This window comes from Ranitomeya imitator, chromosome 2 (genome assembly GCF_032444005.1).
Source record: "Ranitomeya imitator isolate aRanImi1 chromosome 2, aRanImi1.pri, whole genome shotgun sequence".
NCBI classification, from domain to species: Eukaryota; Metazoa; Chordata; class Amphibia; order Anura; family Dendrobatidae; genus Ranitomeya; species Ranitomeya imitator.
Genome location: NC_091283.1, coordinates 330,993,127 through 331,019,109, shown reverse-complemented (window position 1 = coordinate 331,019,109; position 25,983 = coordinate 330,993,127). Strand labels below are relative to the sequence as shown.

The window sequence follows — 25,983 nt, the reverse complement described above, 5'->3', positions numbered from 1 at the left end:
ATCACATGGTGACCAACTACATACAAGGAACAAATAGCAACACAACATGAACAGACCACATATTACCACCACACAGTGACCGAATAATAGCACATACAAGGAACAAATACCGCTACACCATGGCCGGACAACATATTACCACCACATTGGGACTGAATAGTACAATACTGATCATTAATTTAAAAAAAATACTATCACCATAAGTGCCATTATACACAGATCTGTACAAAGTATGCAGTGTGTGTACAGGTAATAGAGTGGTCACCGATGCCATTATACACAGGAGCTCTGTATATAGTGTATAGTGTACAGATAATATAGTGATCACCAGGGACATTATACACAGGAGCTCTGTATACAGTATATGGTGTCAGTGTACAGGTAACATACTCACCAGTGACGTCTCTAGCTAAAGTCCTTCATCTTTGCGTTTCTTTTTAATCCAGCACAGACCGCTATTACTTCTTTCTGCCAGGACTCGTCTCTGCATAAAATAACAGTTATCTTTCTAGAGCACCGCTTCCAGAGCACATTCCCCATTTTTTCCCTTTCTTCTACACTACACATCTGACTACAGACGTTCACCCACCATTAATATATACGGTAATTGGTTATTATGCAACCCACCATTCCAAATATAAATTATAATCAGCCACTGTGCCCCCACTATCTGTATACAGCCACTTTCCCCATTTAATATATAAATTAATTAGCACCTGTACTTTCTCCCAATTTATTACCAGTCAGTTTATCCTCAACGACCCCACTATGTACCTCCCGCTCTAACCCTTACCCCGATTCATTATAGTTACATGCCCCTTCTGCCTCAATTTATTGCCATGTCTTCTCTCTCCCACCCTCTATTCATTATCAATTGCTCTTCCCCACCCTCAAAATTCATTATTTGCTCTTCCCACCCCCACCTTCAATTCAATTGCTGTCCGTCCCTCACACTCACTTCATATGCAGTCCCCATCACCCCCACTTCATCATTTAGTCCCCTATCATTTAGTCCCCTATCCCGTCACTTCATCTGCAGTCCCCCTTACTTCATCATTTGCAGCCCCCTATCATTTCATCATGTGCAGAACCCCCTCAAACACACTTCATCATCTGTAGTCCCTATCACTCCCACATCATTTCCTGTCCCCATCACCCCCACATCATCATTTGCAGTCCCCATCACCCCCACATCATCATTTGCAGTCCCCATCACCCACACATCATTTGCAGTTCCCACCACCCCCACATCATCATTTGCAGTCCCCCCACATCATTTGCAGTCACCATCACCCCCACATTATCATTTGCAGTCCCCATCACCCCCATATCATCATTTGCAGTCCCCCCATATCATTTGCAGTCCCCATCACCCCCACATCATCATTTGCAGTCCCCCCACATCATTTGCAGTCCCCATCACCCCCACATCATTTGCAGTCCCCCCACATCATTTGCAGTTCCCATCACCCCCACATCATCATTTGCAGTTCCCATCACCCCCACATCATCATTTGCAGTCCCCATCACCCCCACATCATCATTTGCAGTCCCCATCACCCCCACATCATTTGCAGTTCCCATCACCCCCACATCATCATTTGCAGTTCCCATCACCCCCACATCATCATTTGCAGTCCCCCCACATCATTTGCAGTCCCCATCACCCCCACATCATCATTTGCAGTCCCCCCACATCATTTGCAGTTCCCATCACCCCCACATCATCATTTGCAGTCCCCATCACCCCCACATCATCATTTGCAGTCCCCATCACCCCCACATCATTTGCAGTCCCCATCACCCCCACATCATTTGCAGTCCCCATCACCCCCACATCATCATTTGCAGTCCCCATCACCCCCACATCATCATTTGCAGTCCCCATCACCCCCACATCATCATTTGCAGTCCCCATCACCCCCACATCATCATTTGCAGTCCCCCCACATCATTTGCAGTCCCCATCACCCCCACATCATCATTTGCAGTCCCCCCACATCATTTGCAGTCCCCATCACCCCCACATCATCATCTGCAGTCCCCCCACATCATTTGCAGTCCCCATCACCCCCACATCATTTGCAGTCCCCCCACATCATTTGCAGTTCCCATCACCCCCACATCATCATTTGCAGTTCCCATCACCCCCACATCATCATTTGCAGTCCCCATCACCCCCACATCATTTGCAGTCCCCCCACATCATTTGCAGTCCCCATCACCCCCACATCATTTGCAGTCCCCATCACCCCCACATCATCATTTGCAGTCCCCCCACATCATTTGCAGGCCCCATCACCCCCACATCATCATTTGCAGTCCCCATCACCCCCATATCATCATTTGCAGTCCCCCCACATCATTTGCAGTCCCCATCACCCCCACATCATTATTTGCAGTCCCCCCACATCATTTGCAGTTCCCATCACCCCCACATCATCATTTGCAGTCCCCCCACATCATTTGCAGTTCCCATCACCCCCACATCATCATTTGCAGTCCCCATCACCCCCACATCATCATTTGCAGTCCCCATCACCCCCACATCATTTGCAGTCCCCATCACCCCCACAACATTTGCAGTTCCCATCACCCCCACATCATTTGCAGTCCCCATCACCCCCACATCATCATTTGCAGTCCCCATCACCCCCACATCATCATTTGCAGTCCCCATCACCCCCACATCATTTGCAGTTCCCACCACCCCCACATAATCATTTGCAGTCCCCATCACCCCCACATCATCATTTGCAGTCCCCCCACATCATTTGCAGTCCCCATCACCCCCACATCATCATTTGCAGTCCCCATCACCCCCACATCATCATTTGCAGTCCCCCCACATCATTTGCAGTCCCCATCACCCCCACATCATCATCTGCAGTCCCCCCACATCATTTGCAGTCCCCATCACCCCCACATCATTTGCAGTCCCCCACATCATTTGCAGTTCCCATCACCCCCACATCATCATTTGCAGTTCCCATCACCCCCACATCATCATTTGCAGTCCCCATCACCCCCACATCATCATTTGCAGTCCCCATCACCCCCACATCATTTGCAGTCCCCCAACATCATTTGCAGTCCCCATCACCCCCACATCATCATTTGCAGTCCCCATCACCCCCACATCATTTGCAGTCCCCCAACATCATTTGCAGTCCCCATCACCCCCACATCATTTGCAGTCCCCCAACATCATTTGCAGTCCCCATCACCCCCACATCATCATTTGCAGTCCCCATCACCCCCACATCATTTGCAGTTCCCACCACCCCCACATCATCATTTGCAGTCCCCATCACCCCCACATCATCATTTGCAGTCCCCATCACCCCCACATCATCATTTGCAGTCCCCATCACCCCCACATCATCATTTGCAGTCCCCCAACATCATTTCCAGTCCCCATCACCCCCACATCATCATTTGCAGTCCCCATCACCCCCACATCATCATTTGCAGTCCCCATCACCCCCACATCATCATTTGCAGTCCCCATCACCCCCACATCATTTGCAGTCCCCCAACATCATTTGCGGTCCCCATCACCCCCACATCATCATTTGCAGTCCCCATCACCCCCACATCATTTGCAGTTCCCACCACCCCCACATCATCATTTGCAGTCCCCATCACCCCCACATCATTTGCAGTCCCCATCACCCCCACATCATCATTTGCAGTCCCCATCACCCCCACATCATCATTTGCAGTCCCCATCACCCCCACATCATCATTTGCAGTCCCCATCACCCCCACATCATTTGCAGTCCCCCAACATCATTTGCAGTCCCCATCACCCCCACATCATCATTTGCAGTCCCCATCACCCCCACATCATTTGCAGTCCCCCAACATCATTTGCAGTCCCCATCACCCCCACATCATCATTTGCAGTCCCCATCACCCCCACATCATCATTTGCAGTCCCCATCACCCCCACATCATTTGCAGTCCCCATCACCCCCACATCATCATTTGCAGTCCCCATCACCCCCACATCATCATTTGCAGTCCCCATCACCCCCACATCATCATTTGCAGTCCCCATCACCCCCACATCATCATTTGCAGTCCCCATCACCCCCACATCATCATTTGCAGTCCCCATCACCCCCACATCATTTGCAGTCCCCCAACATCATTTGCAGTCCCCATCACCCCCACATCATCATTTGCAGTTCCCATCACCCCCACATCATCATTTGCAGTCCCCATCACCCCCACATCATCATTTGCAGTTCCCATCACCCCCACATCATCATTTGCAGTCCCCTGTCCCCCCTTCACTTCATCTGCAGTCCCCCTTACTTCATCATTTGCAGCCCCCTATCATTTCATGTGCAGAACCGCCTCAAATACACTTCATCATTTGCAGCCCCCTATCATTTCATGTGCAGAACCGCCTCAAATACACTTCATCATTTGCAGCCCCCTATTATTTCATGTGCAGAACCGCCTCAAATACACTTCATCATTTGCAGCCCCCTATCATTTCATGTGCAGAACCGCCTCAAATACACTTCATCATTTGCAGCCCCCTATTATTTCATGTGCAGAACCGCCTCAAATACACTTCATCATTTGCAGCCCCCTATCATTTCATGTGCAGAACCGCCTCAAATACACTTCATCATTTGCAGCCCCCTATTATTTCATCATGTGCAGTACTCCCTAAAACACACTCAATCATCTGCAGTCTCACTCCCCCTCACCTCACCTATTTTAAAAAAAAAAAAAAAAATGTTTTTTATACTTACCTCAGTCGTTCCGGGGCGTCTAGTGTTGTCAGCAGTGAAGCAGCAGCTAGAATGTATGGGCTGCTGAGAGGACCTGACAGGAGCCCCTACATTCTAGCACATTCACCACTGAGACGGCTAGAATGTATGGGCTGTAGTCAGGACCTGCAGGGAGCCCACACATTCTAGCTACAGCCGAGCAGGATCTGCGCAGCCGACTAGGTAAGACGGCCGTGCACAGCTCCAAGAAGGCTCCCGGGCCCCAGTGCCGACATGTGCGCTGCAGTGCACAGTATTTTAGTGCACGATGGGGCCCGATCAGTAGAAGCACAACAGTGGGGCCCCGGATCTGCAGGCCCCTCTGTGTACTGCTGCTGACCGGGCCCCATACAGCAGAAAGGGCAGTAATGCCCTGATGGCGGCCCTGGCTAGGGAGTGGGTATACTTACCCAAATAGATACTGTGGTTGAGACACTATGGTCTGGAAGGATCATTTCTCTCCAGGGTGCTATGTGGTGACTGGAGGTAACCCGGACAGGGTACCGTCCGGTACACCAGGGTGGGTTAAAATATCTTTAAGAACCTTTAAAGTGTTCGGATTCCTATTTTATACAGTATATCGCTGGTAAATAGCAGCTTGACATATAAATGAAGTAGCATGATTGCCCTCTGCTTTTGAGAAAAAACAGTGATTGCTAACCAGAGGAATTAAGATCTGTACACTACCGTTCAAAAGTTTAGGGTCATCCAGACAATTTTGTGTGTTTTCATGAAAACTCATATTTTTAATAATCAAATGAGTTGCCAAATGAATTGAAAATCTAGTCCAGACATTGACAAGGTTCGAAAAAAAGATTTTTATTTGAAATAAGCAGTAAACATAGGCGAACGCTGCAGACAGCGTGAATGGCGTCCTCCATGTGGAACAGCATGATCCCACGGGTGTAAGACCAATCTGTTTTAAGACACAGCTGCACTAGAGACCATGATATGATTAAGTCCCCGTTTTAGATATATGATCACATTAATTATGGGAAGCTGATATAGAATTGAATTAATCAGCACTTTACCACTGAAGCACTTTCTGATGATTTGGTATATGAAATGGTGTTATGTGAATGATATTGGGTCTTTTATATATTTGAGGAAATATTCTGTTAATAAACTTCAATGTTTGCTTATGAATATTTAAATGATTGTTAATTATGTCTATAAACTTGGTTGTAACACCCACTGCTTTAGAAAGGCTCAGTGTGAGCCAAAATGTCGCCCAGGCATGTGGACTGAATAAACTTCACCTCTTTTTTCACTTTGGATAACTATGGAATGCTGCCTTCATATATATATATATTTTTTTTAACCTATTCGATATGTATCTTATTTTCCGGCGTATAAGACAACCCCCAAATTTTCCAGTTAAAATTATAAAATCGACGAGTTGAGGGGACGCCTCAGCGGGAAAGTGTAAGTGAAGCAAACTGCAGGCGTCTAGGACGACAGGGGTATGGAAAAAAGAGAGCGGTGCTGTGCTTAGAAAAACATGCCTCTTTCACCCGTCTGGCCCGCCCTTGTATTCTGTTATTTCCTTCTCAATCTCTCAGATCTCACTCCCGAGGACTGCAGTGAAGCGTCGAATGTGCACGTGTGAGATCTGATAGGCAGGGAAGGAGGTAACAGAATACAAGGACGAAGAAGACTGGTGAATGAGACGTGTCTTTCTGGCACAGCGCCGCTCTCTCTCTTTTTCCATACCCCAGGCGTCCCAGACGCCTGTAGCTTGCTTCACTTACACTTACCAGTGAGTCGCCCTCTCATCTCGTCATCGGGACCGCTCCCCCCAGCATATGCGGCGACCGCAGATTGCTCCACACCCGCCCTATAAGACAACACCCGGCATATAAGACGACACCTGACTTTTGAGAAGATTTTCAGGTGTTATATGCCAGAAAATACAGTATTTACCGTGTGTAATCCATCTCTTCTATCCTGTCTGCTCCGGCTGTGATTTTACACTACCGCGGCTGCTGAACTACTGGCTTTTCTTCGATCTATGGATCCAGGGCCGGCTCCAGGTTTTCGAGGGCCCCGGGCGAAAGAGTCTCAGTGGGCCCCCCCTTTAACACATACCCCGATTTATGATGCACAGATACGGCAGAGAAATGTATAGTACAATGCCAGATTTCACTTCTTACATGAGTGACAGCTATTGTAAATTCTGCAGTGTATATATACAGGAGGAAAGGTGCTGTGCAGTGTATATATACAGGAGAGGTGCTGTGCAAAGTATATATACAGGAGGAAAGGTGCTGTGCAGTGTATATATACAGGAGAGGTGCTTTTCTGTTTTGAGTTTTTCTATGAAACAAAGACTTTTCTACATAAACAACGTTGTTTGGTTTTGCGGCCCCAACAGATCTGTGCTACAAAGTAACAGGCGGCTCGGGCATTAATGAGGGACCTGATGCTGAATCCTTTCCACAAACCCTAATGACCCAATTAGTGCCCTGTCATTAGAAGCTCATTAAACGCCTCCCTGTCCCGGGCAGTCATGTACAGTATGGGGGAATCCTGCAGCCCACCCCCTGACTGCTCCATACCATACACTGCCCTCTGTCGCGCTCACTATTATCCTGTGCATTTCTCCGTCATTGTTACCCCATGTTACACTTGTCACCCCCCACTACAGAGTAGCAGGGCAGCCAATGTCACCCCCTCCCGGACCCTAATGGCAGCCGGAAATGTCTGCTCCTCTATTGGGTTGGAACCTGATTTAATCAAGGAATAATGTGGATTTGTTGCCGGTGGCTGCAGGGGAAGGGTTAAGTGATGCCATGTCCTTGGTGGGTGCAGTGGCAGCTGCTGGGACCTGGACAGAGACAACCAATGTTGCTGTGACTGCACAGTGTGATGTGGAGGAGAGAAGCTGAGACTCCGGAGCAGAAATCACCCACATGCCAGCACTGGGCAGAGTCCCTCCAGTCACCAGCCTGGGGCCACAGGGCCCCAACATACAGCCCACAGCTCAGTTTTATCCATGGCAGCAGCTCCCCTTCCTCCTGGCATTTGGTTAACCCCATTTATGCGGGTCGGATTGTTATCTTTAAGGTTTAGCAATAACCTTCATACAGATGGGAAGGGGTTAAGCTTCTTCCTATCCCACTGGTGCAGGTTTGGTGCAGCATGCATGTATTCTGGGAGAGCTGGGCGGCTACAGGCTGCACCCCACCAGCTGCTCCTCCAGACATCACCCACATTTTTAGGCAGCGGAGACAGACAGCAGCAGACTGAGCCACAACTTCAACCACTGCTGGATACCATAACACTCACTCAGGGGCACTGGTAGGATGGAGCTCCTCTGGAATCTGCCTGATAAGTTCAGCTCAGCACTGCAGCCACCCAGGGGGGAGAGCAGAGAAGGTGCTCTCTCCGCCCACAAACAGTCACACTGGCTGCCTTCTGTTAACCCCTATGTGTGCCTGCCTGGCTGCACTGACTGAGTGAGAAGATGCTTGTGTCAGAGCTGGCACATAGGGGTTAAGAGAACGCAGCCAGCAGTGACATTGTGGGCGGAGAGAGCATGTTATCTCCTGCTCTGCTCTCCCAGCTGTAAGTGGGCCCCCTTCTCTCCCCAGGGCCCCGGCATTTGCCCGGAGTGCCGGGTGCTGACGCCGGCCCTGTATCGATCTATCTAATATAAATACATATAAATGCATATATATGTGTGTTTGTGTCACTGACGTGTGTGTGTGTGTGTGTGTATGTATATATATATATATATATATATATATATATATATATATATATATATAATTTTTTTTTTTTTTTTTTTCTTTTTTATAAATTAATAAAAAAATTTATGTAAAAGCTGATGTTAAAATCGCATTGCAGTCGGATAGGAATCACACTGCATTCGGATGTACGGTAAATCGGATGCTAGGTGTAAAAAATCAGATTGTACTCTCATAAATAATGCATGACACTGGCATGACACTTGCATTACACTCGTCTGACTCACCTGCATCAAAATCAGACCGATTTTAAAATTGTTGATGTGTCTCCAGCCTTACTCTGACATTATAATGTTCCCACAGTTTCGCCATCCTTCACATACAGTATAATGTTTTCTCAGTACCACCAACCTCCAAACACATTATGATAGTTCAAGTTTCCCCACACAATATGCTACCACCCAAACCACTATATAATGATTTCTCAGTATCCCCATTCTTGATGCAGCACGGTGCTGAATCTTGGTTCTCACACACAGTATAATGCTCACACAGTACCACCATCACAAGCTTTTATAAAAGCCTCAAACGTCTGTGTGTGAATCAGACCTGATATCTAACGTGATAGAAGATTACAGTGTGGGGAAGACACGAAACCTTCATATAGACGTCCAGTGGTGATGGAGTCAGTGATGGACTCTGGCCAAATATGTTTCTAGAGTCGTAGTAAAAGATGATGTCGTCCTCATCATGAAGTAGTTATTTCTCCTGTCACGTGTAATGAATATCTCCTGCAGTATTGTGCGGCCCCCCAGGGTTTTGGTCGCCGCAGTAGTGTCGCTTTCCTCCAGGGGAGAGTGATACTATGTTTGGAGGCAAGGAAGGATAACTGTATCCAGGTTCCACAAACATGCAACACTTCACACTCCAGGCCACCAGGGGGAGCTTATGATCCTACTAGGTGACTCCCCATATAGAGATAACTGATGGTCTGTAGGAAAAGTTAGTTCCAGACAGTAGTCTGAGGAGGACAGAGGGTCAACGGAGCTGTGCATGCCCTCAGAGCTGCAGCTCCCAGAAAGAGACATTGAAGGCAGAATTGATTGCAGCGAGTGTGCAGGAGAGGAAGCACATGAGAGGATACCAGAAGGGGACCAGCCCCGAGCAGGCTGCCTCCTTCTGAGATGCAGAAACACCGGTAGCCGGACACCGAGGGTGTGAGGACCTCCACGCTTTACATCAGAGACCGGCAGGACATCTAATTGCATGTTACCTATCCGCATCCACACCCAGGAGGCACGGTGACATCACACAGAGCCGTGTCATCTAAGAGATCTTATAAACAGGCTCAAGTCACCAGTTATACTGGTTTTGTCCTATCCTATCCAGAGGACAGAGAGAGAGAGAGAACCTCTTTGAGGACCTTATGTGAAGCTTAGCAGTAAGGAATTACACCACTACAGTGCAAAGGAAAGCTTTTATTCTCCACCTGGACAAGGGGACTCTGGACTTGCCTCCAAACTGGCTGGACCCTGCCTACCCTGTGGTCTGGTGCTCTGGACTGTGGATGCTGAAGTCTTCAGTAAAGGTAAAGAGACTGCAACCTTGTGTCCTTATTCTTCACTGCGCCACTCACCATTTGCCATATACACACTGGGAAGCCCTGGGGATATACTTCACCTGTGGGAAGGTATACCATCTAGCTGCCATAACATCACCCCAGCGGACCCCATAAAGCAGGGTTGGTCACCCTTACCGAATACCACAGGTGGCGTCATGAACATAAACTTTATCCCTTTAAGGACCTACCCCTTTTACATGGACGTTCTAGGGCCACGGACCGGGTCAGCCACCGTGACATCCCCCTGTGAAGACCAGACCCGGTACCGAGTACCCCCTTGCCCTGGCGGGGCGATCCAATTGCTAACGCCGATTCCAGTGTCGGTAAATGAGAGGAGAATTAGCGTTATGGAAGATGAGTCTATGAGAAACGTATTCAGCTGCTGACTCCGAGGAAGAAACTGCTTGTTGTCTGTGGCCTAAAACATATAGGTTTTACTAGTGGATGTAAAGAAGAAAACTTTATACTGTAAAATAGTAAAAATACGACTGCTGTTTAGGTCCTAACCAGTATCTGTATTTCTTGCTCAATCCCAACGATCTTGTGATTCTTACAGCCAATCACTTGCTGAAGCAATGAGTAACATAGCTAGTAAATGGGAGCATAGAGGAGATGTCTTAGTCAGCAATTCAACTTATGTTCCAGTCCATACAAGACTAGAGAATAGAACATCTACACGTTCTATCTCCTGATTTGTTTCCCCTTATTGTCTCCAGTAATTGTATTATTACACAGAATTTCTATGATGTTACATCGGCTCATCTTCTTCCTATTCAGATCCCTATATCAGATCCTCTCAGTGAAGATCTTCTGTATAAGAGAATTTTCCTGATTTGCCCATCAAAGATGGATATGGACAGAGACAAGATGGCGGAGAGGATATTACACCTCACCCTAGAGATCCTCTTCCGGCTTACTGGAGAGGTGAGAGATTCTGATGACGACACATTACATAATTCTTATCTATGGGAATAACAGATGGACAGAACTGGAGAGGTGAGGACTCTGGAAATGTCTGTAGTAAGATTTATTAGTGTGTCTCTCCATTACCAGGATTACACAGTAGTGAAGAAGACCTCTAGTGAGCGCTGTCAGAACCCTGTGTCTGAGGGATGGGGAAGATCCTTGAGCCCAATCACAGGGCTTCAACCTCACCCATTGATGCATGAGGGCATCAATGACCAGAAGATCCTAGAACTCACCTACAAGATGATTGAGCTGCTGACTGGAGAGGTGACACTGCTGGGAATGCTGTGACATTATACAGTAACACTATGAAGGGATCAGGGGATGACGGTATCATTGTATGTTTCAGGTTCCTTTAAGATGTCAGGATGTCGCCATTTATTTCTCCATGGAGGAGTGGGAGTATTTAGAAGGACACAAAGAACTGTACCAGGATGTCATAATGGAGGTTTACCAGCCCCTCACATCACCAGGTAATAGACAGGACTATACATACGGCCTATAATTATGTGTGTAAAGAATGAATTCAATCCCAATATGTGTTTCTTCCAGATCTATCCAGTAAGAGGACCACACCAGGGAGATGTCCCCGTCCTCTTCTTCCACAGGACTGTAAACCAGAAGATCCCAATGTTCCTCAGGATCATCAGGTAGATGGAGAGAAGGTTTCCTGAGATCTCCCCTATGTGTAGATGGCTGTGAAGGTCTTTGCTCAGTCTTGTTTTATTCACCGGTATTATATGTTTTATACTTGTGATGGAGATGGCAGGATTGGAGCTGATCATAGATGTGACTTCTCCATCTGTCTGTGACTTTTACAATATTTGTTTCAGGATGAAGATGTGACCCATATTAATACTACAGAGACATACGTGAGGGGTGATGAGCAGTGTAAAGAGGAGATTCCTACATATGACTACCCAGGTGAGTAGTAGAAATGCAGAGAAGTCACAGATTCTTCTCAGTCACCGGCTGTGGCTGTATCACAATCGTGTGATCACCATTTTGCCTCTAGACCACAACATTCTCCTCAATCCAAAACTGTTCGAATGACTTTGGACATTAAAAGCCCTTTTCTGTAGAACGTATAGCCTGGAGAATCCACCTACCCCCTGAAATTAGGGGACGTTGACGGTAACCTGTCCAGATCTGTAAACTACAAAAGTAAATAACATCATATGTAGAATGTGCTGACAACTTAGAAAATCACTTGAAGAAAACTATTATGATGGGCCTGTAAGAGAAAGTAGCGGGTAATGATGCTGTTGGCTTCCTAGATCTCTGCTATCCTATTGGATGACTCTACCTTCTTTCCCTTCTGTGCTGCTGAATGTGGTCATATGGTCCATACAAGACCAGGTCCTGTCTTTCTGGCCAAACTTTGCTGTTTTGATCGACAACATTAGGCTATGTGCACACGATGCGTTTTTGCAGAATTTTTACATGGGCGTAAATGGTCCAAAAACGCAATGGCATACTTATGCAAGGTAATGCAATGACAATCCAGAAGTGTTGTGCACGTGATCAGTAAATTTCCATTCGTATTTGCAGCATTTTATTTTCTGCAGCATGTCAATTCTTTTTGTGTTTCTGCAGTGTTTTTGAATCGCTGACTTCAATTGAGTCAGTCAAATCTGTAGCAAAAATGCACATGTAAAAAGGTTTATGTATTTCGTGCAGATTTGCTGCCAAAAACGCTGCAAATTGTCAAAGGAAACGATGTCAGAAGGAGGAAGAGTTTGTGTGGGTGGAGAATGTGTGTGTGGCTGGAGAATGTGTGTTGGAACGGAGAATATGTCTCTGTGTCTGTCTGTGTCTGTCAGCGGGTGTCTGCATCTGTCCGCTTCTGTTTGCGGGTGTCTGCCCATGCGACGAACAGCCCATAGTGATTGTACTTAGGTGTCGTCTGATGGGATTACTTCTCCCATCCGGCTAAGTCTGCTGTCACATATATAACAGAGCATGAGCCGATGATGGGAGAATAGTCTCATCATCCGGTACCTGTGTTCCATTTAAAAAAAAAAAAAATCAAACCATTTACATAATTACATACTGTGCATATTCACATACAAAATACATACTCACCGAACGCCTAATTCCCGATGCCCGTGTCACGGCACCACTGCGTGAGAACTTTCCCATGCAGCAGTAGTGCCTTAGGTGACAGCGCCAGAGCTGATCAGCTGATGAACTCCGGTGGACTCTCACGGCGATTACCTCCTTTCATTGTATCGCCGGTGGCCGGGTATAGCGGTCACATCTCCCGATGTGACTGTTCTACAGGTGATATCGCCGTGGGACACTCTGTATTAAATGGACTACGGCGAAAAGGTGATTTATATGTTGGTTTATAATTTTTTTCTATATCATCCAAGTAGAAATCCAGTTCAAATAGGTCCATTTTAAAAAAAAAATTATTTCATTGAAATTTTTATTGAAGGAAAAATTTTCCATTAGAAATCTTCACCCATTATAAAAAAAAAAAAAAAAAAGTCACAACCCCATGTGTGAATAGTAGTATGGGCAGACATGTTTCAAACAATAGTTCTTAGTCCTGGCTGACACCTGTTCATTACCGAACCTCGGGCTTGTTATTGCATATATAAGATGGCATAGAGTATGCTGACATCAGCAGCGTGGACTCCGGTGCTTGGCGGTGGAGAAGATGTCGGTGACCGCAGGTGCCCGAATATGTCCAGGGTCTGTGAAGGGGAGCGCGCTCCGGAAGTGAGCCCAGCGCCCACCGGAAGTAGAATGCCAGATGCGCGCAGTGTCTGAGGTGACCTAGGTGCGCTCACTGGAAGTGGATGTAGTGCATACGGGGTTGAGGGTGTACGCCTAGGAACGAGCGGGCTGTGTACAGTCAGGTGCACCGGAAAGGTATTTAGCGCACACCTGGAGTAATAGGCCAGGTGCGCATGGGGTCTAATCAAGGGATGGCACCCTTCCTGATTCAGTGATACCTAGGATATTTAAAGGGGCTGCAGCCATTGACACTTTTTCACCAGAACACCTGCAGGCACAGCAGGATCAGGAGCCAGAAATGCAGCGGTTGCTTTCACAGGAATAAAAGCAACCACGCCGTAGCAGCAGGGGGTGCCACTCGGGCAGTGCACGGGCGGATATCTGTGGCTCTAAGAAGGAGGGGTCCATAGTCTCTGGAGGAGACATTGTGGCTCAACCTCCGGATCCGGTACCCGTTTTGAGCCGTCCGAGTGGTGAGTGATCTCCGAGAAAGTACAGTACACTAATGTCTGTTTTTCTTACTTTCTCTCCTATCTCCTACCCTCTCCATTTATTCATGTGGGGGTGGAGTATAAGGGGTCCCTAGGAAGAGTAAAGGTACCGTCACATTTAGTGACACTGCAGCGATATAGACAGCGATATAGATCGCTGCAGCGTCGCTGTTTAGGTCGCTAGGAGACGTCAAACACGGCAACAGCAGAACGATGCAGGAGCGATCCAGTGACGTACTTATCGTTCTCGCTGGTCGTTGCTCCATGAAAAAACATTGCAGGCATCGTTGCTTTTGCTGTCAAACAGGAGGAATCACGCCGACCTAACGACCAAATAAAGTTCTGGACTTTCAGCGATGACCAGCGATGTCACAGCAGGATCCTGATCGCTGCTGCGTGTCAAACACAACGAGATCGCTATCCAGGACGCTGCAACGTCACGGATCGCTGTCGTTCTCGTTGGAAAGTTGTTCAGTGTGAAGGTACCTTAAGGCCAAACCGAAGAACAAGGAGTGTCCCCTATGTAGACAGCATCTAGCGGGCTTCTTGGGAGAAAAAGCTATGACAGGATTGTATTGACACGACCATTGCATAATAAACTCCCACATTTTCTGCAAATTTAAGGTCCCTAATACAATCGGAAGTCTGCACGTCTGTTAGTGCATTGCAGATCCTAACGGAGTCTGACAGTAAGGGGAGAGACCGATCCAGCCCCTCTTTGACATCACAAGAGGACCTGACATGTTCAGAGCCAGATGTCTCTGATCAATCACAGTACTCTGACAGAAGTTCAGAGGAAGATGGTAGTTTCCCAGTGGAGGCTATGGACAAAACTAATAAAGGCTGTCCAATCCATTATGGGATTAGTGGAGGAGAAGGCTAAAAGATCAGCCCAGGAGCTCATGTTTGGCGGCTTGCAGAGGAAAAAGCGTTGAGCCTTCCCTATTAATGAGCAGTTACAAAGTCTCATTAAAAAAGAATGGGAGAAGCCAGACAACAGGGGAGGAAACGCGTTGTGAAAGGAAGACATACTACTCAGGAAGGCTATACTTGTCATGGGCACCGCATAGTAGATCCATACTTGGGTACTGCCCTTGTCAGGGCGGGAGTCTTTTTGCAGAGGGCACGACAGGGAAGTCAGACCCCAAGGCCCCCCCCCCTTATTTTTTCCTCTCGTTACTTCGACTTCACCTATCCTGATCCTATATGAATGGTGGAAAATCAGGAAACAACAATTGGGTGAGATTGTACCATTTTATTACGTGCACTGGTATCTTTGAGCACTTTATAATTTTTTGTCTGTTAATTGTCTTTTTATCATACAAATTAAAGGTTAAGTTTTATCAGATTTAGGAGCTGGCTACGCTAGATAGTGGGAGAAGCCAAACAAAAAGATGCAAATACTTAATTCTTTAAAGTGGAAATATCCATTTGATGAGGAGGCGTCTTCTTCCTAGGATAAGGCACCGAGACTGGTTGGAGCAATCTCGAAGGTCTCAAGAAGGTCTTCTCTCCCGTTCAAGGACTTGGGATTCCTGATGGAACCATTGGATAGAAAGACGGACAGCTTCCTTAAAACAGCTTGGGAGTCCTCAGCGGAGGCATTAAGGCTGGCTATTGTAGCTAGATCTTTAAAGGTTTGGCTGGACAATCTAGAAGATCAGCTTCTCTCGCGACTTGCTGTTCTAGCTAACTTAGATGCAGTTCCTACCATTAAAGCAGTAGTAGTGTTTGTATCGGACGCCTTAGCAGATTCGGCAAGATTGGCAACCAAGTCAGCGGCTCTTACCAATGCGGGGCATCGCACAGTGTGACTTAAATGCTGGCCGGGAGATATACAAGCAAAAGTTAAACTCTGCTCCCTGCCTTGTGAAGGAAAATTCTTATTTGGACTAGCACTAGATGAAGTGCTGGAGAAGCAGGAGATAAGAAGAAAGGTTTTCCGAATCAGCTATTTCCATCCTTTCGGCGCTCCTTGCGGAGGGGTCGCAGATCCAGGGGGCAGCCATATAGAGGCCGGGACCGGACTTGTAAGCAGTCCAGAGGAGGAAAAGGGTTTGATTTTGTCAGACCATCTAGAGACACCAAGAAGCCCGCCCAATTACTTCTTCTCCCGGATAGGATTGAGGCTCTCACTTCCTCCTGGCCTGGGAGGGAATTTCATCCAGTACTTGGCTTTGGCAAATTGTGAGGTCAGGCCTAAAATTAAAATTCCACAGTTTCCCGCCTCATAGATACAGACACCGGTACAGCCTTCTCAAGAGAAACAGCGGGGCCTGGAAGAAGACGTAATATCACTATTAGACAAACACTTCCTGGAGGAGGTTTCTGAGGAGGAAAGAAAAAGGGGATTTTATTCCCCTCTATTTCTGATTTAAAAAAAACAGACGGCTCTTGGAGAACCATTATAAGTCTGAAAGGTCTGAACAGCTATCTTATAGTTCCTTCATTCAAAATGGAAACCGTAAGATTGGCGGTGAAACTCCTCTTCCCACAGTGTTACATGGCGGTCCTCAACCTCAAAAACTCATACTACCACGTCCCTATCTGCGAATGGGATCGCAGGTTCCTCATGGTAGCGGAGCAAATAAGATCGAAGATAAGCCATTTCCAGTACTGAGCTCTACCCTTTGGGTTAGCAATAGCCCCCTCGGGTATTCACCAAATTGATTTCAGAGGTCACTGCCGACCTTCGAGAAAAGGACATTTTAATAATACCGCATCTGGACAATTTTTTGATTGTGGAGAAAAGCTTTCTTCACTGTCACAAACATGTCAGGACGGTCATGGAGACCTTACAAACTCTGGGGTGGCAGATAAATCTACAAAAGTCCAGATTGGAACCAGCGACAGTGCAGATTTTCCTGGGGCTAGTAATAGACTCCGTGGCACAAGAGTGCCGACTTCCAGAGGAAAAAGAGGAAAGAATCAAGCAGTTAGTCTTGTCATCAATAAGAAAGCCATAGATGATTCTCATTTAAAGCAATGTCACTGTTAGGGTCTCTAACTGCATATATACAAGCGGTGCAGTTGGCTCAGTTCCACACAAGGGAACTGCAGTCGTGTGTACTACGGAACAAGCTAATCCTGCAGAGTCATTTAGAAGGGAAGCTTACCCTCCCAGACACAGTAGTCCGATCACTCAGTTGGTGGTTACAGATTTAATCAGCCCCAAGAGGGGTACATGGGGCATGCAGGGCATCCAGAATAGTAACAACGGACCCCAGTTCCTGGGGGTGGGGAGCCCACCTAGATACCCTGTGGCTCCAGAATGCCAAAAGGAAAAGGGCCTATCATCAAATGAATGGGAGCTTCTGGCTATTGAAAGGGCACTGAACGGGCTGCTATCACATCTACAAAAGCAGCATGTAAGAATCCTTTCAGACAATCAAGCGACATTAACATACATAAATCACCAAGGAGGCACTCGTTCTTGGCCACTAATGCAAATAACAGAGAGGATTTTATGCCTGGCAGAGCATCATTTCCGCTCATTATTGGCCCTGCATAGAAGCAACAGGAGACTCCAGAGGTTCTGTTCCTTAAGTCCAGGAGATCGTCTGTATACAGTAGTTGCCTTCAGCATAGAGTGGACACCAGGACTCCTATATGCCTTCCATCCAATATGCCTGATACCTGCGGTCTTGAGAAAAACTAGAGAAGACAGAGCCAGAGTAATTCAAATAGCCCCATTTTGGCCAAAGAGGCCATGGTTTTTCTGGCTGTGGACAATATCCGTGATGAATCGTTGGGTCCTTCCAGAGGACCAGGACCTTCTAACACAGGGACCCTTCCTTCATCCTCAAATGTCCGGGCTGCATTTAATAGCCTGGAATTAGAAAGGTCGCTTCTAGAGGGGTAAGGCTTCTCGACAGGGTTAGTCTCTACACTGCATACTAGCAGAAAGCCAATAACCTCTAGAATTTATGGGAGAATCTGCAATAAATTCTTATCCTTCTCTGGGCCGGGGCAGGAGGGTGAGGTCCCGATAGTGGCCATACTAGAATTTCTGCAGAAGGGGCTAGAGTTGGGATTGGCAGTTAGTACCCTCAAGGTGCAGGTTTCAGCTTTGGCTGCCTTTATACAATTGTGACCAGGCGAATGATAGATGGGTGGCCAGGTTCATCAGGGCCTGTAGTAGAGCAAACTCGGTCCCATCTCCTACTCCTCCTCCTTGAGATCTAATTTTAGTGTTGTCAGCCTTAGTAGTGCGTCCCTTTGAGCCATTAGACACGGCTTCAGAAAGGAGTTTTGTTAAAAACAGCCTTATTAGTGGCACTCACTTGACTTGCAGGCATTATCGGCAGATCCTCCCTACACTCAAGTCATGGACTATAGAATAGTGTTAAGGTTAGACCCAGCTTACCTCCCCAAAGTAGTGTCAAGGTTCCATAAGGCTCAGGAAATAGTCCTAACCCAAGCAACCAGAAGGAAGAGAGGCTTCATTGCTTGGATGTTAGGAGGTGTCTCCTACGTTATTTAGAGATAATAGAGCCCTGCAGGAAGAAGAGGGTCTCTTTTCTGGGGTCGAGGAAGGGCCTTAGGGTGTCTAAGCGAACTATAGCTAGATGGGTGAGAGAGGCCATTAAGCTAGCTTATGTTAGTGCAGGCAGGGTTATTCCTGAAAGTCTGAAGGCCCATTCCATGAGAGCCATGGCGACCTCCTGGGTGGAGAGAGCAGATGCTTCCATCGACCAAATTTGATAGGTGGCCTCTTGGTCCTCTCCTTCTACTTTCTTCAGGCACTATAGGCTGGATCTGTCCGCTTCCTCTGACCTCATGACCTCACATTCGGGAGACGGGTGCTGAATGCTGTGATCCCTCCCTAGAAAATATTACAAGTCTCAGTAATTCTCTCGTGGTGCCATCATGGGTAACTGATAAACACTGGTATTACTTACCTGGTAATGTGTTTTTTTGTAACGGCACCCTTATATTCCCTCCCTATTGAATGATCAGGTCTTTTGTTTGGTGCATTATCATGATTGAGCACTCCCTTAGGTGTTGGTAAGTAGAAACCTAAGGTATAAATGGATGTATTATTTCAGTGTGCACTATTCCGTGGAATTCCTCTTATGCTCTGTAGAACAACTGATACTGAGAGAGGAGATGCCCTTTTATCTTGAAGGTTTCCTGTCCTTGAAGGGCGGCTCTCCTCTCTCGTGGTGTCGTCATGGGTTACAAAAAACACATTACCAGATAAGAAATACCCGTGTTTCGCTCTATGGATTTACAAAAATGCAAGAAAAACGCATCAAAAAAGCGCATATTTTCAGCTGCGGTTTTCTGCCAAAAGATGCAGAAACCTTGGAGAAATTTAAGCAAGCAAATACACAACATGTGCACATAGTCTAAATGTGCAGTGAGGTCAGGTGTGAATTTCTGTACAGTAACAACAGTTTCTTTTTTTGCCCGGCCTCTCCATTATTTTTTTTTTTTTTAAAAACCAACTAACTTCAAACAGGATTATGATAAACTACATAAGAAACATTACAACTGTGCCAGGATATATCTCTAAGCTGTGCTGGGCTGATGGCTGTAATATACATCAATATATATCAATATATATCATCAATATACAACACCTTCTTCTCCACGGTATTCACGGTGGAAAATGAAATGCTAGGTGAAATCCCAAGAAACAATGAAAACCCTATATTAAGGGTCACCAATCTAACCCAAGAAGAGGTGCGAAACCGGCTAAATAAGATTAAAATAGATAAATCTCCGGGTCCGGATGGCATACACCCACGAGTACTAAGAGAACTAAGTAATGTAATAGATAAACCATTATTTCTTATTTTTAGGGACTCTATAGCGACAGGGTCTGTTCCGCAGGATTGGCGCATAGCAAATGTGGTGCCAATATTCAAAAAGGGCTCTAAAAGTGAACCTGGAAATTATAGGCCAGTAAGTCTAACCTCTATTGTTGGTAAAATATTTGAAGGGTTTCTGAGGGATGTTATTCTGGATTATCTCAATGAGAATAACTGTTTAACTCCATATCAGCATGGGTTTATGAGAAATCGCTCCTGTCAAACCAATCTAATCAGTTTTTATGAAGAGGTAAGCTATAGGCTGGACCACGGTGAGTCATTGGACGTGGTATATCTCGATTTTTCCAAAGCGTTTGATACCGTGCCGCACAAGAGGTTGGTACACAAAATGAGAATGCTTGGTCTGGGGGAAAATGTGTGTAAATGGGTTAGTAACTGGCTTAGTGATAGAAAGCAGAGGGTGGTTATAAATGGTATAGTCTCTAACTGGGTCGCTGTGACCAGTGGGGTACCGCAGGGGTCAGTATTGGGACCTGTTCTCTTCAACATATTCATTAATGATCTGGTAGAAGGTTTACACAGTAAAATATCGATATTTGCAGATGATACAAAACTATGTAAAGCAGTTAATACAAGAGAAGATAGTATTCTGCTACAGATGGATCTGGATAAGATGGAAACTTGGGCTGAAAGGTGGCAGATGAGGTTTAACAATGATAAATGTAAGGTTATACACATGGGAAGAAGGAATCAATATCACCATTACACACTGAATAGGAAACCACTGGGTAAATCTGATAGGGAGAAGGACTTGGGGATCCTAGTTAATGATAAACTTACCTGGAGCAGCCAGTGCCAGGCAGCAGCTGCCAAGGCAAACAGGATCATGGGGTGCATTAAAAGAGGTCTGGATACACATGATGAGAGCATTATACTGCCTCTGTACAAATCCCTAGTTAGACCGCACATGGAGTACTGTGTCCAGTTTTGGGCACCGGTGCTCAGGAAGGATATAATGGAACTAGAGAGAGTACAAAGGAGGGCAACAAAATTAATACAGGAGATGGGAGAACTACAATACCCAGATAGATTAGCGAAATTAGGATTATTGAGTTTAGAAAAAAGACAACTGAGGGGCGATCTAATAACCATGTATAAGTATATAAGGGGACAATACAAATATCTCGCTGAGGATCTGTTTATACCAAGGAAGGTGACGGGCACAAGGGGGCATTCTTTGGGTCTGGAAGAGAGAAGGTTTTTCCACCAACATAGAAGAGGATTCTTTACTGTTAGGGCAGAATTGCTTGCCTGAGGAGGTGGTGATGGCGAACTCAGTCGAGGGGTTCAAGAGAGGCATGGATGTCTTCCTGGAGCAGAACAATATTGTATCATACAATTAGGTTCTGTAGAAGGACGTAGATCTGGGGATTTATTATGATGGAATATAGGCTGAACTGGATGGACAAATGTCTTTCTTTTTTCGGCCTTACTAACTATGTTACTATGTATGTTACTATGTTACATTTATTCAAGCCTGCAGGAGATGTGTTGGCATGGCTCAAGCCTTGGTTTCAATAATTCACTCCACGTCATAAATTCCATTAGGTTTTCATTCCTAAGGAATTTAGATTATTGCACAATCTCTCCTGAAATGGGGAGCCCTAATAATTTATCTACTCTTATCTTTGACTGTCTAATATCTCTTCATGAAAAACACACAGAATACGATAGTTTAGAACCACCAAGCCCCATACTGTGATTACTCCAGAGACGACGTGTTCCTAATCGGGACCCTTTATTCAAATTTGATGTGTATCACTTATATTTTGTGAAGAACTCAATTTTTTTTAACTTTCACAAATGGTAATACCAAACAGATGGATCTCTCAACTTATTTTACAACTTCTCTTGAATCCGACAATACCCCATATACGGTTGTGCACTACTGTCTGGGCACATTACAGGGTTGAGAGGTGAAGGAGCGCCATTTAGCTATTTGAATCCAGATCTTACTAGAATACTTTGCAGACACAATACATTGGGAGCACTGTTTGTCACCACCTGGCAGCTCAATGGCCACCACGAACAGGCTTTGCGCTATCTAGTCCATTTTCCTGAGCCGAGGGATTGTCTTGCTCTTCACCCATTAAGGCTAAGTTCACATTAACTTTTGAGTCCACAACGTGGCGCTGCAGACTTTTTTGCCTAAGCTCCGCCTACTTCCGCATGCATCCTGCATGCCTATCTTTAACATTGTGTACGCAGGGACATGTTGCTTTCAGTGGACACGTCAAAACGACACGCGTGGCCGCATCCGCATGTCCCTGTATACAGGGACATACAGGAGCTTAAAGGGACACTGTCACCTGAAGATTGTTCCCTCCAAATTCAGGTGATAGTGTCCCTTTAAGGAAAAGTCCACAGCACCACTCTGCCGACTCAAACGCTAATGTGAACCCGGCCTAACACCTCTACATGGATCTGGACTTACAGTAAGACACCTCAGGCTTGGGCCATAGTGTTGCCTGCTGTTTGGTGTTGTGAAATGGGAAGAACAATAGTTTACACGTCTACTCCATTACCAGCGCAGCCTGTCATATAAATAAGGACACGCCTGGTGACGTCGTAGGAGCAGATCCTAGAAGAGATGTGGCACACTATCTGCAGAAGCCCTAATATGACATTTCAGAAAACCAGAGCAGTAGAAATCCCCATAAAGAGACTCCATTTTAGAAATCATAACCCACAGAGAATTAATCTATTGGAATAGTGACTATTCTTAAATCCACATGCACTTTCCGGAAATTGGCACGCAGTGAATGTGGGAGAAAAAAAAATTGAAAATATGCCATTTTATTACCCAATACATAGTGCTCAGATTGTGCTCCAGGAAATGCACACATTAATTTAAGTGGGTTCTTCTAAATGTGGTTTTGGCTCACTGAAAGGCTCAGAAACAAGGGGGGGAATTTCACTTTGGGAGAGTGGTTATTGGTGGATTGGTTTATGGTAGCCAGGTTGCTTTTCAAGAGCCTTTGAGCCACTAATAATGTGGAAACCTCTGTTTTTCCTTTTCCACTGCCAGATGATGGACCTGAATAGGGACTTGTTTTTTGTGATGTGAATAGAAGTTTTTATTGGTATTATGTTCATCAACATAACGCTTATTTGTAGCTTTTTATTCCAAATTTGGGAGGTAGAATTAACAAACATGTGAACACCACGCTCCACTGATTCATCCAATGAGATTTTCTATTAGAATGTGAACTGTCATCGTCTTAGTAAAAATGGCAAGTTATGTAAAAATATTGAATTTTTTACTGACAAGTTAAGTAGAAAAGTTAACTGACATTCAAATATGTTTTATTCAGAAATAGTAATTGGTTTATATCTTGGCAGATTACTGTACCAGGAGATCAAAGGAACAACAGACATCTTCAATTTTTAAATCAGATGATCTTGAGATCCCACAGGATACAACTGAAGCGAATGTCATTACTACAGATATACCATCATCCATTCACAGCAAAGATCTCTCATCTGAGTCTTTGAAACAGGTCCTGTCTTCTGATTCATTAGCGACAACTAAGGAAAATCGGAGTCACAAAATAAGCATTAAAACCAGAAATACTCTGAAGTCAAAGAAACCATTTTCATGTTCAGAATATGAAAACAGTTTTCCCATTGAAAAGTCTTTTCTTAAACATCCAAAAATTCACACAGTGGAGAAAAGATTTTCTTGTTCTTGGTGTGTCAAATGTTTTAAGTACAAATCACATCTTGTTAGACACCAACGCAGTCACACAGGAGAGAAGCCATATTCATGTTCAGAATGTGAAAAATGTTTTAACCAGAAATGGAATCTTGTTATACACCAAAGAACCCACACAGGGGAGAAGCCTTTTTCATGTTCAGAATGTGACAAATATTTTCATGATAAATCGCATTTGGTTAAGCACCAGAGAACCCACACAGTGAAGAAGTCTTTTTCATGTTCAGAATGTGGAAAATGTTTTACACAGAAATCAGATTTAAATAAGCACCATAAAATTCACACAGGGGAGAAGCCTTTTTCATGTTCAGAATGTGAGAAATGCTTTATCGAGAAATATACTTTAGTTAAGCACCAGAGAACTCACACAGGGGTAAAGCCATTTTCATGTTCAGAATGTGGGAAATGTTTTAACAAGAAATCGAATCTTGTTATACATGAAAGAAATCACACAGGAGAGGGGATGTTTTCATGTTCAGAATGTGGGAAATGTTTTAATGAAAAATCAGGTTTGGTTAAGCACCAGAGAACTCATACAGGGGAGAAGCCTTTTTCATGTTCAGAATGTGAGAAATGTTTTAATGAGAAATCAGATTTGGTTAAGCACCAGAGAACTCACACAGGGGAGAAGCCTTTTCCATGTTCAGAATGTATGAAATGTTTTAATCAGAAATCAGGTTTAAAAAGGCACCAGAGAACCCACTCAGGGAAGAAGCCTTATTCATGTTCGGAGTGCCAGAAATGTTTTGTAAAGAAATCACATCTTCTTAGCCACCAAAGAATTCACGTATTGGAGAAGCCTCGATCTTGTTTATAATGTAGTAAATTTTTTTACGCTAAAATCAACTCTTTAACATCAGAGAAGTCACAAAGGGGTGAAGCCTTTTTCATCTGCTGAATGTTGGAAATGTTTTAACCAAAATTTGTATTTCTTAAAGAGGTTGTCCATTACTAGGACAACCCCTTGTCATTTCTCATGTTTGGCCTATTTCAAACAAAAATACTCATACACACTTTCCATGCCAGTGCCGTTACAGTGGTCTTAGCACTCACGTTTCCGGGGATCATGTGAGGTTGTTACATAACATGAGCCCTGCGACCAATCAGCACTGGCTTCAATGTGAGGGAATGGATTATGTGGGAAAGGGAACAGGAATTTCAAATCTTTCTGTCACAGATTCCACCGTGCTGCCACTAATTTGTCACGTACCCGCTCTCGGCACATGACTTGGGGGTTGCACCTGCAAGGGTTAATCTATCTCCCCTGTCTCAGTCCAGCATTCGACCTCTGTCCTATGCTGTAATGGGAGCATAATTCACACACCTACCCAGGACACACACCCGCTCATACATTCTGCCACCACTCCACGAACACACGGACGATGAGTCCCGGAAACATTACTACTACTGTCTGCCAATCATAGGGATCAAACAGTATAAGGCAATGGATTATTTAGAACATACAAGGTTCAACTTGTTAAAGTTTTATGCTTTAATCCAAAAGGTACAGTGCTTACAATAAAGAAAAAGGTATAAAAATATTGTAATAAAAATACATACAAATATGCAAAACAGTTATAAAAATAAACAGGATAAAACTTACAGAAATAGCTAACTTTGTAGTCTGCTTTCTGCTCCCTGAGGGGAAATGGATGGACTGGATCACATCAGCTTGGCTGCCCTCAATCTGTGATCAACTTTGTATGCGTACAAGCCTAATTTATAGAGTTACTCTGGAGGTCTAATTTATAGACCAGTCTCTCAGGTTTATATTATAATTGCTTGTTTTGATTGGACCACGGCTGCTCCCAGAATGAATATATTATTTTCCTCTGAACACTCTTTGCCCAAAGGTTCTCACAGATAGATGGCATCAGGCTGAAATTGTCATCTCTCTTCAAAAGAGCTAGAAGGTGTGAAATGTTTCCCCATCTTCATGGTTCCCACATGACCCCCTGTTGAGATTGGAGACAGTAGACAGCCTTCTCAAGATACATATGTTCTGACCTTTGTGAGACCTGCAGTTTCAGGGCAGATGTTAAACTACTGCTGGTTACACATATAAACCTATACATATTCACTACACACATACAGTGGGGCAAAAAAGTATTGTCAGTCAGCAATAGTGC

The 25,983-nt window shown here is 45.2% G+C and overlaps 1 protein-coding gene across 1 annotated transcript in view; it reads left to right on the top strand.

The window, feature by feature from the left end:
* Positions 1-25,457, top strand: part of LOC138663580 (oocyte zinc finger protein XlCOF22-like) — a 113,050-nt gene extending 87,593 nt beyond the window's left edge. Inside the window, exons 3-8 of the mRNA XM_069749829.1 lie at positions 10,878-11,024; positions 11,154-11,333; positions 11,416-11,539; positions 11,619-11,716; positions 11,900-11,990; positions 23,482-25,457. Coding sequence (XP_069605930.1) covers positions 10,947-11,024; positions 11,154-11,333; positions 11,416-11,539; positions 11,619-11,716; positions 11,900-11,990; positions 23,482-24,671 — 1,761 coding nt within the window. The 5' untranslated portion in view covers positions 10,878-10,946 and the 3' untranslated portion in view covers positions 24,672-25,457. The remainder of the gene's footprint in view (positions 1-10,877; positions 11,025-11,153; positions 11,334-11,415; positions 11,540-11,618; positions 11,717-11,899; positions 11,991-23,481) is intronic.
* Positions 25,458-25,983: the final 526 nt, after the last annotated feature.